We start from the raw sequence: 15785 nt of genomic DNA on the forward strand, positions 1-15785 counted from the left end.
TAGGATATGGCATGGTAAGGGTTAATCAGTGGACTCACAGGTAATATAGGTAATGCAGGCAGTCAAATGTGTGTTCATCCAGCGTCGTCTCATCAAGACTGTTACCATCCATGTCGAGGGTGTCGATGTACGGCATTTCACATAAATCCCCCTCATTTAGACCAGCAATCGAATTGTAACTCAGATAACTGTCAGATGAAAACCAAAAATGAAAATAAAAACCACATTAACACCATAAAAATGTAAAATTTCCATTTTGAACACATCATTTTATCACTTAAAATATCAATATTAGACATTTTTGTGTTTTATTGATTGAAATCAATATTTATTTAATAAATTTAGGAATTTTAGAGTACAAACTGGCTTTTTCTTTGTAATGGTCTTACAGTATATTGTGATTCTGTTATTCATCATCAAAAATCTATCAATGCTGATAGTTAAGAGCTAATTGCAATTGGCACTCTTCCTATCTTGTAAAGGTAGAAATGTGCTAAAATTCTAATTCTTCAACATTTTGTTTGTGCACAATTGTAAGTTTGTATGTAATGATTATCACACACGGAAAAATATTAGTGTTTTGCACAGAAGACTGAATGGTTGTGTGTTTGATTCCTATGTCTCTGTAAATCTTACAATTCTTCTACATTGGGCAAGCCACTAAAGGGCACGAATGTATCGAGGTCCCGCTCGTAGAGTTCGTAGGACCCAGCGTCGTACGCATCGTCCGAGAAAAAGGTCAGATTGGTTATGCTGTTGCGGTCCATGTGGCTGGAAGAAACAAAATGACACAGACAAACCAGAGAGTCAACCATAAGAGTGAAATACATCAACATTAAAATCTGATGAATATTGTCAAACATACATTGTAGGAGGGAAAGGAGGGTTTCTGCAGCAATTTTTCCTCACGCATCACACACATTCGGGAGCTTTAGATTTGCAGCACGGACGTTTGAGACGATGGATGCGTTGGACATTCTCCTCTCTCCCTCCATTGTGCTGAAAAGTACAGTTGTAGCTTCAGATTATACATAGAGATGTAACCTGAAAAAAAATCAAATGCTGCCCCCATATGATCGGTGTATCACGTAGCTCTCAGCATCGTGAATTGAGACGTAAAAATAGCCCAGAACGCGTAGTGTAAAATCAGACGACGCAAACTATAAACAGACCGAGTTTGAAACTTTGAATAAGCAATTTTGCAAATGCTCAGAACAGGTTTTCTCCCCCATGAACCTCCCGGTCGCGAAAACGTAATTACATCTGTACATGCACATAAGCAGGATCTCACTCACATGCAATCTTGAAGAGAGAATTAAAACATACATTGTACCTTGTAAAGTTACATACTTTGAGAGTGCATGCAGTGCCAATATACTTTTGGCAAGCTTTCATTTGCTTTGACTTGTTGAACAGAGAACCCCCCCAAAAAAAAAAGAAAAAAAGTTACATGTCTGTTCACTAAAAAGAAAAGGCTCTGAACATCAAAGAGATGAAAAGAAAGGTTCTTTAAATTGAAATGGTGACGTGAGATTATATTCAAGGTTTTCAAGAGGCTCTGCAAACACAAGTGTCGTAAAATAAAAACAGAATGATTAATAAAACACATACTCTGAAATCAAGAGGATTACCACACAAGTGTACTTGACTCGATCTTGGGAAAACCAAGAATGCTTTACATCTTTGACTACATCTAACACTAACATGGGCAAATAAATCTGGCATACTGTAAAAGTGGTTATTTTTGCACGAGTAATTTTTCGTCCTTTGTTGGGTAAGATGAATTCTGCGTGTTTTGAAATTCCATAGAATCAAGACATTTATCAGTGGAACATATAACATGCATAGAAATTCAAATTTTCATTTACATGCTGGTTTTCGGTTGTGCGAAATGCGTGAAAATTTCCACATTGTGAAATTTCCACCTTTGGAGTACCTGGCACAATGGACTCCAGTTATAACGAAGTCCTCGAGACTGGCAGTTTTCTTTTGTTATATCAAAACTTCGTTATAGCCCAACACATAAACAATGAAGGTACATAGAATGGATGATGTTGTGGCCCAAATTTTTACTTTGTTGTAGCTGGAATTCCGTTACAACCGTGTTCGTTATAACAGGAGTGCACTGTATTACATTTGTACAACTCACAGATACAGAAGGTTCTCATAGGTCTCTCTGGACAAGACGGCATGGGGAAAGTTTGCCAGATTGTTGCTGCTGATGAATCTGACATGGCAAAGAAAGAGAAAAAATCAAATTAAGATAAAGCATTTCTGCATATCAAGTTCTAGTATAAGAATTCAATCTTGTTTCTGAACATTAGAAAACCTCATAGAATAAAAATATTTGTGGCATAGGCCTACAAGTTTTGCAAATTGGAGCCAATGACCGACATCATGTGCATGTATTTCGCGGCATGATTTTTCTTCTTTTTTTTTTGGGGGGGGGGGGGGGGGGGGGCAAACTGCCACTGGCATTCAATGCTTTATCGTGTAGAAAAGAACTTATGTGTGCATTTGAATTTAGCAAATCTTGGCTCATGCAAAATTTGCCCATCAAAATTCACGCGAAAATTTCTGTCTTTTCAGTATCCACTCATAAAAGTTAAGTTGAGTTCATGAGAACAAACATGCCTCTAGTATCGAGATGAAAACATCACATGATCAATGCAGTGGAATTACTGTGATGACCTAATGTACGGGTGTGTATACAAGAAGACATACATTCTTATTTGGCATCTTTGTGGTTGCTTGAACACCTATGAAAAAAAAAATGATTTTTTTTTTTTTTCACGGCATGAAATTTTCATGAATTGGAGCCGATGGCTATATTTGTGGCATGAAATCTTTGCGAGTTGCCTTTTACATTCAATACATGTAGTGTCGACAAAAACTTTTGCGTGCCTTTTAATTTGGCGAATCCTGCTTCTCACACAATTTATGAAATCAAAATGCATGCAAACATTCTTTGTGCCTCATTGCAGCGCTAACATCAACAATGCCATATGCAATATGTAGTTCAACAATACGTTTCTATGCAACTGTACTTCATCGAAAGATAAATGTCATTGGTTATATCTCTCTTTGCAGAAGGTATTTCCTGGATTCTCTACGTACAATGTTGTCAGGTTCCCGTTGATACCAACAAAGGCATCATGCTTGATGGATGTCATCTCATAGCCTGATTTCTGGGAATGCAGCCGCCTGGAAAATATGAACAGAGAGAGAGAGAGAGAGAAAATAAAGCAAGTATGAATTTTAAGATACAGGTGGTAATCTACTGCCATATTAAGAACCACATTTTAGTATGCAATCATGCAATCATGGTATCACAAAAATCCTATTCATAAAGTACAATCTCTTTTTCAGTTTGTTTGTTTGTTTGTTTTTTAAATCATACTATATTGGACAAGTGATGAACTGGGGCAGTAATTTCAAGCAAAATGCCATTTTTTTTTTTCTGCCTTAACACTTTTATTATGAATGTAAGTTGCCCTACAATGCACAACCCAAATGTTCTTTTTTTTTTAAAAGATTTTTAAGGTAGGACAACGGAAAAGATGGTTTGATATTTTCCTACATAACTGCACTCATCTTTGCTTCCCATTGAAGGTGAAATCTTGCACACTGGATACGTGTATCACACTTTCAGAACAAAACACTCACAGAGGGACTTAGTTGAGATGATGATGAAATAATCTCTACATGCACAGATGTTTGTGACCAATTTGTAAAGCAACAATCATACAGACTTGTAGGATAGTAAAGGGTATTAAAAGAATCTGACCCCTCCAACCTCCTGATCGTGAGGAAATCTGGCCCACCCACTTCCCTATCATACAGACATCTGGCCCCACCCATTACCCTATCAAGAATGAATCTGGCCCTACCCGCCTCCCTATCATGAATGAATATGGCCCCACCCACCTCCCCCATCATGAAGGAATCTAGCCCCACCCACCTCCCCCATCATGAAGGAATCTGGCCCCACCCACCTCCTTAACATGAAGGAATCTGGCCCCACCCACTTCCCTATCATGAAGGAATCTGGCCCCACCCACTTCCCTATCATAAAGGAATCTGGTCCGGCCCACATCTCTGTTATCAAAGTTCTCATGCTAAAAATACTGGTATACTTACAGTGTTCTCAGGCTTGGCAGGTCAGTGAATGAGTTGCTGTCCAGTGTCTGCAGCTGATTATTATTCAGGTCACTGTGAAAAACAAACAAACAAACAAACAAACAATGGAACATTAAAAGACTGCATGATTTGTTTTTTTCTTCAGACGAACTACACACCATTAATTTTGTCCAAAGATTTTACTATTTATTTCATTTATTTATTTATTAAGTCTTCTTTAAAAGCAGGGTAGTCCCATTCAGTGCCACAAAGGCCTGCTTTACAAGGGAGCCCTGCGTTGATATACATTACATTGCATGTGCACACAATAGATTAAAAAAACAAGAACAAAACAAACATAGATATGATACAGCTAAAGAACAATCGGTTCGAAAGAACATAAAACACATAAGAAAGAACATAAAACGAGCAGAGAGAATAGATATCTGAATAATTCGTAGCTAGTGTAAAGGGTTTATATCAAATGAATATAAACTATAATTTTAAAGTGGTTTACATCATCTCTGTTCCTCCCTAAAGAGCATGTCCAGACTATTGTCCGGCAAGTGGAGTAAAACAAAGAGAAAATTGGCGTCATTTGCTGATTTTCTCGAGTGTGTCAGGTGGACTGAAACTCTACTGGGATTTCCCACTGATCTTCAAAAATAAGTGAAGTGGGACCTTTACTTTTATTATTTTTATTATTATTTATTCAGCTTTCATTCACAAATTTCATAGTACAAATTTTGAAATCAGAACATACACTGGAGTGGTAAGGGTGCACCAGGTTGGGCAGCCCGGGTCTGGAAAGAGCCAACTAAATGACGTGGGCCCTCAGGCCATCCTCCCCAACCCACCTGGTGCACCCAAAACAGTCAGTTTACAATATAAAAAAATACAAATTTCATTAACAGGCATATATTTAAACACTTGTGTGATAATGGTCCTCTCTCACAAATACATAATGTGGAACCTTTTTCCTAGATGCATGTATGTTCTACATATACGGTATCATCACAGCGTTTTTACCACATGCACGCATGAAAGGGGGGGGGGGGGGGCAGGAGTGTAAAAAAGACATTGCTGTGTTAGAGTCATTGGGAATCAAACTTGGCCCCCTTGGCTACTGGTGAGCCTGCCTTGTTGCCTGTCACTATTTGTGAACACTTGCATGGCCCTCTGATGCTAACTTGTACATATTAGAGAAAGTATAAAAACAAAACGTACTGCAATCATACACTAACATCCAGGGTAGATATGAACTGAATGTGAAGTTTTGTGGTGATCTTGTTTCAGCAAAAGTCCCAGCTTCAAACTGTACCGGCATGTGAAACACTGTACGTACATTGTACATGTACATGTACACCGTATGGGGCATAGCAGTTGCTCAGAACCAATATGCAGTACATTTGCATAGCTATCACATACCTGCCAACATTTCAAGATGAAATATCTTACTCATGGATTGCAAAAATCTTATTTTATATGCAAACTGAAGTTAAAAATCTTACTTTCAGTCAAATCTTCAGAAAATACATATGTACACATGAAAGGTATGTCTAAATATTTTTTTAAATCTTATTTCTCTGACAGAAAATCTTATTTTGCTAATTTTTAATGTAAAAAATCTTACTGAATCTGATAAAATTCATTAGTTGGCAAGTATGCCATCACAATTTATTCATCTTCCTCTTTTCCCATCTTTTTAAAGAATGTCAGATGTATAGATACTGACAGACAATTATCATCTACTTACATGTGAAGAACGCTAGGCATGTTGTCAAACACTTGGACAGGAATTGTTGACAGCGAGTTCTGATGGAGCTCCCTGTTTGGTGTGAAAAACACAGAACAAATGTATATCCTGAACAGTACTGATAGTGGGCCCTTTCACAATTGACAAAAAAAAATTAACAATGACAAAACATTAATTAGGCATATATATGAATTAAATAAGTGAACAGTATGAAATGTCATCTTTCTGGCAGGTACAGCAGAACCTTCTTACAATGCCTGACTAGGTCTATAACTTGTCATGTCAAGTTTCTGATTATATCACGGCATGAAAATCAAGAATATTATAGGTATTGGTACATATATATGTAGTATACATGTATTGAGAGCTGGGAGTTGCTATAAGGGTGTTTAGTTAAATCTGACCTCTTTATAATGAGGCGCCTCTGGAACTGCACATTAAACTACTGTATTAAGTTATCAAATTCGGTCAAAAAAGCCCATAATTTCCTCATACGCAATGTGTACATGTACTTACAGAATCTTGAGTCCCGTCAGCTGTGTCAAGGCCCGTGGTGCCAGATAAGTGATAGCGTTGTTACTCAGATTCCTGGAAACAGAGAAGAAGTAACAAGACAAAAATGCATGGGAATCACTAGATGTCAAGAGGTCAAAGGCAAAAAATAAGGTTGGCAAGCGAGGTTAAAGGTCATACTCATGAGGAGAGTTCATTTCAAAGGATAAGGATGATAACTGAAGTCAGGTCAACATGGGTTCAAGAAAGGTCAGAGGTTATAAGGTCACAAACATCACACACAAACACGCACAGATGCATGGACACAGACACACATGTTTCGGCTGTAACAGGTGGAACAGGGATTTTCAAAGGGGGGGGGGGGGGGGGGGGGTTGGGAGTGGTGGAGGAGCACCCCTGAGCTGAAAAGGTGTTAACCCTGTACCTAGGGTTAAACAAGGGAAAAGATCCTAGCAAGTTCTCGTACTCACAGATGCTTGATCTGACTGGCTTGCAGAGCCTGAAGGTTCCGCTTGGAGACGGACGTCAGGGCATTATCGTCCAGTGAGAGGAAGGTCAAGTTGGTCATGCTCTTCAGCGAGTCTGAAGGGAACGTCTTGATGGAATTCATGCTCATCCCCCTGCAGGTAACGGGAGAGATAGCATCGTGTGATGAAACCCAGTACACTCACAATCCAAGTACTGAGGACCTTGTTATAACAGTGACTGGAAAACCATGACAAGTACATTGTACCTTGTTACGCAGGAGAAGTTGGCTATATCAAGGTGCTGCTGAGAAAGCTCTATAACAATGAGTACTTCGTAAAACAAGGAAACTTCATTTTAATGAGGAACTACAAACTATAATGAGTACCTTGTTATACTGTGGAACCGCACCATAACAAGGACCCAAGAACGACAAAGAGTAAACCTGTTATACAGGCAAACCTTGCTTTGACAAGGATTTAAAAATCATGAGAATTACCAAAAGTTGGGACCTGTACCCTTATTATAGGAGGGTTTTGTTATATCTGGCATCTTTGTTACATACAATTGTACACTGTTACAGGTGGTTTATACATTGTACTTACAACTACTGCACGCGTTTAGAGAATTCTTTATCTATGAAAAAAAATAAAAAAATTACCATCTCTTCGAGAGTATTTAAAAGGAAACAGCATTAATTGAGTACTTACAGATATTCAATGTTGGTTCCGGAGAATAATCCCGGAGGAACCCACTCGATGCTGTTCTCCATCAGGCTCCTAAAAAAAAAAAAAAAAAAAAAAAAAATCGAAAATACAGAAATATGCATATCTCTTTTGGAGAGACAAATCCTCGTTTCCCAATATGTAAAATGTTTAGGAGAGTGAAAGAGCATAGCAGCCAAAGCACAGTAACAAATGGGATCGCATTTCTTTTGACATGCCATGGTGGCTTCTCATTCTGGGCTCAACACAATGACAGCTAGGATTTGGATTACAGGGCATCTGTAACTGATCATCTGATGATAAAACCAATAAACTCATTTTCACCAAAATTTGACATACATGGTTTCTGTCACCCCAGTAACAATGTGCAAAATATCCAAAGCACATAAGTGTTGATTTGAGACAGGGTTATTAGGCAACTTGTACAATTGTAGTAGATAAAGAGATAAGTAGTTACTGTCTAGTCTTGGAACAGCATTCATAATCTCTATGAATATATTCATCAAAAATAATCTTAAATGAAAGAAAGATATTATTCAGAGGGGTGAAGGTTTAGATGCAAGTTTCTTCACTTTGTCTCCCTCTACAAATTAAATTTGTTAAGATCGCAACTGCTGATCTGTAACTGCTGATCTGTAAATTCTACAGATTAGCAGTTGCGATCTCAACAAATTTAATTTGTTGAGGGAGACAAAGTGAAGAAACTTGCATCTGAAAAATAATCTTTATCTCATTTGAAACAATACCTCCAGAACCCATGGCATGGCAACAAAAAAGTAAAGCATCTTCAGGAAAATAAAATAAAATGAATCAGACAAGATTCATGTAGTAGTCTGACATTCTAGAAAGGTCCTTCATCAAAGATTTGAAATATCTAGCAATACACAGATTGTAACTGTAATATCGCAAGCAAATTCCATTAATAAAGAAGATAGGCACATACATTGTATTTCTTCCTACATGTTCATAACAGCCATGCATAACAACGCTGGGGCGAACAGACCTCGTATCTACAAAATGTCAAATGTTCAGGAGAGCTAAAAAACGTGGCGGCCAAAGCACTGTAGTGAATGGGATAGCCTTTCCTTTGACATGCCATGGTGGCTTTTTTTTTGGGGGGGGGGGGTGGGGTGTCAAGACAGCTAGGATTTGGACAGGACATCACTTAACCGAATATTTGACCACAAATCCAAAAAATCATTTTCACCAAAATTTGAGATGTATACAAGGTCTTGTCACCCCAGTGACGATAAGCAATAGATGTATGTGTTTCTCTTAATTCAATATATGTTTATTTCATTACTTTCGTCACAATAACATTACTGGTTTTCTTTTTGCTTACACTTGTTTGAGAGATGCAGGGAATGTGAGAGTGGTGTAGGTGTAGACATCAAAAGTGATACTGTTTCTACTCAGGTCCCTGTTTAGAGAAAACAAATGAAACAAAGCTAAATAATCAACATCCCAAACAGAAGGAATTTTGCATGCATATAATACATATCTTGACAGGCATTTTCATTGAATGTGTTTGCTTTTACCATACATAAAATTAAGTTCACACTTGGTAGATATGTCACCTGTCACATTTGAAAACATGGGTGAAACTTCCTACTTTCATACTCCACTTCATTTCCATTTTCTTCTCTTTGCATTATGATTCTTCTTTTCTTTGCATTACAATTCTTCTTTTCTGCTCATCTTACACATAGTTTGTGTTTTACAACATGGGATATAACGATAAAAACAAACAAGTGAATTTTCCTGACAGTCAAACTTTCTTACCAGGGCTCGACACTAACGGTGGCCCGGTGGCCCGGGGCCACCAAAAATGAAAGTCGGGCCACCAAATTTCAGAAAAGGGCAAATTTGGTGGCCCACCTCGGGCCACCAAATTTTTTTTTGAAAAGTATGTCAATAAACTCGTAACATTTTGCGCCGGAAATGCATAAATGCATGCAGTGAGTGTGCGACTTATTTTTAATAAATGGACTTTTATCAATGTATTTTTTTTCGGGCCACCAAATTTTTCTCTCGGGCCACCAAATATTTGAAATTAATGATTTTGGTGGCCCCATCGGGCCACCGAAAAATAAAGTTAGTGTGGAGCCCTGCTTACAATCTTTAAATCTGGCATTGAAATGAATGTCTATACTCAACTTGTTCCCACAACTGATTAGTTGCATATCTTTCTTCATTCCCTTTTTTTTTTCTGGGGGGGGGGGGGGGGTGGGGTAGGGAGATGTTTTTAAGTAGACCATAATTTGCAAGTGAGCATTTCTGAAACAAGAACAAAAACAACAAATCAACTTCCAATCTGGGTGAACATGCATTTGAAGACCATAGGTGGAAGAATAACAATTAGTCATGCATTTTATTTGTACTAACTTACAATTTTTCAAGACTCGTACAGCCAGACACATCCGGAAACTGGGTGATTCCCGTGTTGTGAATTGTTCTGAAAAAAACAACAACATCCACAACAAAAGAAAAAGAATGAGGAACAATAAGCATGTGAGTTTCATTTGGCAAAATTTAATGAATTCAGATGATTATACATGAGATTGTATCATAATGTCTATTTCATCAATATCCATCTATAGCATTTTTATGTTTTTGTTCTAACTGTCATATTAATATCTTCCCCCTTTCTTTCTGATCTTTTTTTTACATTTGTTCATATTATTATTTGTCTTATCTTCATCATAGATCACTTCACTTCAAAATCCTATGTTTTTTTTTTTCTTTCTTCTTCAATTTCATACCTTCCTTCATCTCTCAATGTCTAATTTTGCTTCTTCTCTTTCCCAAATCGTCTTCCTTCTAATCCTCTAGTTCATGATTATCCATTGTACCTCTTCCTCCTTCTTCTTCAATTTCATCAGTTTGTTAATTCTTTCATTAATTCTTCTTCTCAAATTCTTCAACTTCTTCTTCTTCCCCCTTTTTCTGCATACACATTTTCTAGCAGTACATTTATATCATTTTGCACATCTTCTTTTTCTTCCTTCTTTTTATCATACACATTTTCTAGCAGTATATCATATCATTTTCTCCTTGGATATCTCTTTCTTCTCTTTTTCTTTCTCCTCTTTTACTCTTGTTTTTGTTTTAGTTTGTTGGTTTCCTTTGCCATGGTGGTAGGGTCTTACCTTTCTCTTCCTTATGTTATTTCTGCACTAAATCTACCACCATCTTCTTCCTTCCCTTCTCCTTGTCTTCCATTTTATTTTCTTTCTTTTTTTTTTATTTGTAATGCATCATCACATTACCCATGATAAAGTTGGAGATCATAAAAAGGAAGACAAAACATGTGTATAAAGTTGACTTTGGCAATATATCCTTTACAGTTTCCAATATTATTGAATATTATCATTCAATTTTTCCCTTGCATTGAAGTATTGTAAGTTTTTAAACCTCTAGCATCTGAAGAATTTGTTTATATATGCCTAAAACCCACAAAAAAAAAAATCCTAACAAAATATGACCTTTTTTTTTTTTTTGCTCATGCATGATGATGATGATGCTCCACAGCATTTTTATAGCGCCATAAACCTGTTATAGAAACATTCAAAGGCCCTAACTCCTCCAAGACAGTTAGCAATTGAATGCCTAGTGCAAAATGTGAGTTTCGAGTGAGACTTTGAAGTGATTTAGATTTTTGTCAATATCACAGAGAAAACTAGATGGGAGGGAGTTCCATAAGCGAGGAGCAATAGAGGAAAATGCACGGGTCTCCGTATCCCTTGAGATGTGTAATGGGCACCTGTGAAAGTAAGGCCAGATGAACGAAGGCCAGCATGACAAATGGTCTGCTTCTCAACGACTCCGTTTTAAAGAGATAATGTAATCTCCATCTCTATCTCTGACTTTTTCTTTCTTTCTTTGTTTTCCTTGCTTATTATATATTTTAGGACTTATGAACTGTCAAACTTACAATGACCTCAGCTTTGTGAGGTTGGTAAAAGTTCCAGGATGAATACTCTGGAGATTGCCAACAATGGTTCTGAAAAAAAAGAAGAAAATATTAAATATTAAATAATATCATAAACAGATTGATAAACTAGAAATGTCGCTATGGCGACTGTTGTGCTTCCGCCATAATGCATGATTCTCCGAATAGGTCTAAATAGTACACGTGGACAATGTGTGATTACATTTTCACAAAATTGGCAAAATGTTAAAATGACAAGTTTGTCACAAATGTGTTGAATGCTCACCTTCCTTGACCTATATATGAGAGCATGTATTTGGGATTTACAGACTTTAACTTGACTTTGACCCATTCATATGTTTATGTATTGAGTAATTTTCAAGGTATGGAGAAAAGGTGCGATTTCTGTATTAAACAGTAAATTGTTACCATTTTCATCTGGCCTTTGACCCTAAAATTCATTAGATAATCACAGTAAGGCAGAAGATGCATGAATATGTAGTACGTTTCAATATCACTTTAGCCACTTCCGAGATATGGAGGAAAAAATCAGTTCAGCACTTTCACTTGATCTTAGACCTTTTGACCTTTGAGGCAAAAACAAAAGAAAAAAAAAAACTTTCCAGAGAATCTCTATTAGGTTAAACATGCATACACCTAGTGTAGAAAAAAAATAATCCTGCTGGCATTGCGTAAACATGAGGGAAATAGTAAAATTTTGAAGCATTGCCCTTGACCTTTGACCCCTGACCTTTGACCCCATGATCCCTAAATCCTCTCGATAATCACTGCCAGTCAGTACATGCATATATACTATGTTCCATATGAAGATACCTTGAACAATTTCCAAGTTACAGAGAAAAAAGTGAAGTTTTAATATCTTTACTTGACCTTTCGACCTTTGACCTTTGACCTCAGGACCCAAACTGTCACCAGAGAATCCCAATTGGGTAATGCATGTATACACTAAGTTTCAAGAAAATATCTTCAGGCATTGCATAGGTATGGTGGAAATAGTGAAATTTTATGTATTCGACCTTGACCTTTTGACCTTTGACCTTTGACCTCATGACCAAAACTTTCACCAGATAATCTTAATTGGGTAATACATGTATACACTAAGTTTCAAGAAAACATCTTCAGGCATTGCACAGATATGATGGAAATAGTGAAGTTTCATGTATTTGACCTTGACCTTTTGACCTTTGACCTTGAGCATGTGCACCCAAAAGTTGACAGGCACAACTTCACCCTCTAATACACATACATGCCAAATTTCATTAGGATACCTCAAAAAGTTTTGATAGTTACCTTGTCCACAAAATTCATTACGGACGGACGGAAAGACGGACGGACGGACGGACGGACAACCCGAAAACATAATGCCTCCGGCACCACTTCGTGGCGGAGGCATAAAAACAAAATACAGTTATAATGTACTAAAATATGACCTGGTTGGACTTGATAATGCCTTTAATCACATAGAGACTATCTATGCCTATTAAAGGTAACTGGGCCTATTTTAAATCCAGGTTAGGAGATAAAGGTATGCACCGTTTGTATTTCAATATAAATGCACAAAAACACTCAGTGTTGTAATTTGGCTCAGAGGGAAGCGTGTCTACCTCCAATTCTATCAAATGACATGGGTGTCATTCCTGAGCATAAAATTTCAGTTTAGCAATGACATAATTGTAATCATACTGTGTGCTCAAGTAACTATGCAAAACACTCGGATAGGACAAAAAAATGGAGGTCATGTGTATTAAGGCAGTCACAACTCATGCACGTAAAGAGATCCCGCTTCATTCATTCATCGCAAAGAGCAGGGTGTCGCCTAACATTCAACTGGACCCCATGAAAGATCACGACACCACTTCATGAAAGTTGTCAGCCCTGACAAGATGTCAGTCTCTGACAATTACCACAGTAACAGTCAGTGACCAGAGCTTCTCATCCAATCAAAACAGCCGATTTTACTCAACATGTCAGCGAATGATAACTGGTCAAAGTTGGGCTGACAACTCTGAATGAAATGGTGCCTATAAACTACAGCAGCTGAACAATTTTGGCCTATCCAGCTATCTGCTCAGATGGAAAATGAAACAGACAAACAAACAAACACATTTATAACACAATGAAAACAACTCAAGCAAACGAATATTACAAGAGTAATGACCACATTTATGAAAGTTGTCAGTAATTTATTATAGACCTTATGGAGTACAGGTGAGAACAAAATAATGATTTAAATGGATCTAACTTACATTTCAGTCACATCTTCTGAAAAAGTTGATGCTGTCAAGTTTTCAAAATTGTAATTCTTGACATCCCTGCAAAGAAAGAAAAGGGAAAAGACATTGAGGAAAATGACAATGTTGCTTTCTTTGCACAAACAATGGACATAAAGAAACAAGGCATTTCAATAATGATGGCTATATCCACACCAAAAAATGATATAAAGACTTCACAACAATACCTCAAACTTTAGAGTGCAAAGTTACAAATTCAAAGTACACATCTGAAATATCTCAGGACAGCTGTGAATGTATGAAGAGTGTTAGGAAACTATAATGTCACATGACTTGGCATCATATCAGCAGGGGAGACAGCCTCATACAGCATTGCAGAGCTCTGAGGGTCAAAAATACATCTTGTTTGGGTGGAAAAACAACATTTTTACCTTTTCTCCATTATACACATGACACTTTTGAAAAAAAAAGAAGCATATTCCATAAAACCAGCTGTATTCACAGCAAATAAAAGTAAAAGATACCCCCCCCAAAAAAAAAAAGTAACAGCACGTATCTCTCTATCTGCACCCATAGATACATGTAGCTTTATATACTTTGATGGCATTGTTCCTACAAAACAAATAATTGATCTTGAATGAAAAATGACACCGATGGTCTTGTCCCCAAATCCCTCTTGATTATGGAAAAGAAAAAAAAAAACAACAATCAAGGACATTAATTCTTGGCACATCTCTTCAGAGCAACATAAAATATAATGATATTCACACACAATACTTTGTAATCATTAATTTTGCTCAGATTTTTCACCGATCTGTTCCTGGTCTAGAGCTTCTCATTTAAAATCACCGCCATTTTTTTTTTTTTCATTGGTTTGTTCTATTGTCATAAATTTCTTAAAAGGGGAAAGAAACCCAAATACACATATTATGTGGATAGAGTGAATGCAGCAATAAAAGACATCAGTGAAGGTTAGATGTCTCATTTTCCTCAAACTTCGTTTTGTTCGACAGACTGTTATCGATGCATTCTCTCAATTCACATACTGTCTTTTGGGATTTCATTCTCCCAGACAACTTAAACATTGAGAATTGAATGTCTCTTTAAAATGACGGACTTACACCGTAGTAGCAGAGGAGCAGTCAATGGTTCCCTCTGATTCGACAATGGTACAACCGGTGCTAGTCCTGGAACTGTAATCCGAGTTCTGTCTCCCGTAGCCGCCATTTATGGCCGACGTTGCAGACCATATTCCATTAAACCGATCACTACCAGCTAAAGAATGAAAACAAACAAGTAGTATAAGAGGTACATTGAAAAGCTGTCTGTTCTTGGTTTCTTTGATCTCATTGTGGTGATGAAGTAGAAAACTTCAGTCCTGGACTAAGAAGCAGATTTTGGAAAGACACTTTTATAGAAAAAAATATATATTTCTCGTTTCTAATGTAAACTCACTGAAGACTGGTTAGGAATGTACTACGGCAAGGCATATCTTGCGTTAAAGCAAAATACTGTATACGCCATTAGCGAGTCTATATTTTCGCTAATTGGGACTTCCCAACGATTTCTGAATGGTTAAATTTGTGATTGTAGATTACTGTACTGCATGGATACGTGTTTACATAACATTCATATCGGGATCAGAGCCATTATTTTCATGTGTCTTTAATTTCAAGAATAGCACATGACCAGCGAAATTATTTGCAATATAAAAACCTCACGAAAACTTTTGGCATTACAATAGGACCAGCCACAGTAGGTTGATGTGTTGAAAGAAAGTATAAAAGCTGCCTGCACATTACAGCAAAGGTTTTGCTGTAGAAAACTTCAGTGTGACTTTTACTCTGAAGTGATTGATATGGTGTTGTAAAAGGAAAATGATAATATTAAAAAAAAAAAACTCTCAAAAAGCCCCTTGTTCATACTGTAGCTGCTTAAAGGGATAGTACAGTTTTGGTGGAGATGAGAATTGGGTTTTTAACTTTTTGCGAGATACCAAGAAAACACTTATGATATAGTACAGA

General features: G+C 37.1%; 1 protein-coding gene across 1 annotated transcript in view; it reads right to left on the reverse strand.

Moving 5' to 3' along the window:
* Window positions 1-15036, reverse strand: part of LOC139722854 (uncharacterized) — a gene marked incomplete at its 5' end in the record, with an annotated part of 105016 nt that extends 89980 nt beyond the window's left edge. Inside the window, 14 exons of the mRNA XM_071634140.1 lie at window positions 39-188; window positions 637-771; window positions 2150-2227; window positions 3118-3204; window positions 4141-4212; window positions 5876-5947; window positions 6392-6463; window positions 6859-7008; window positions 7564-7632; window positions 8921-8998; window positions 9968-10033; window positions 11513-11581; window positions 13777-13842; window positions 14883-15036. Of these exons, the coding sequence (XP_071490241.1) occupies window positions 39-188; window positions 637-771; window positions 2150-2227; window positions 3118-3204; window positions 4141-4212; window positions 5876-5947; window positions 6392-6463; window positions 6859-7008; window positions 7564-7632; window positions 8921-8998; window positions 9968-10033; window positions 11513-11581; window positions 13777-13842; window positions 14883-15036 (1318 nt within the window). The remainder of the gene's footprint in view (window positions 1-38; window positions 189-636; window positions 772-2149; window positions 2228-3117; window positions 3205-4140; window positions 4213-5875; window positions 5948-6391; window positions 6464-6858; window positions 7009-7563; window positions 7633-8920; window positions 8999-9967; window positions 10034-11512; window positions 11582-13776; window positions 13843-14882) is intronic.
* Window positions 15037-15785: the final 749 nt, after the last annotated feature.

The sequence above is a fragment of the Diadema antillarum genome, unplaced genomic scaffold (genome assembly GCF_040938485.1).
Source record: "Diadema antillarum isolate AM-2024a unplaced genomic scaffold, OU_Dant_1.0 scf00000173, whole genome shotgun sequence".
NCBI classification, from domain to species: Eukaryota; Metazoa; Echinodermata; class Echinoidea; order Diadematoida; family Diadematidae; genus Diadema; species Diadema antillarum.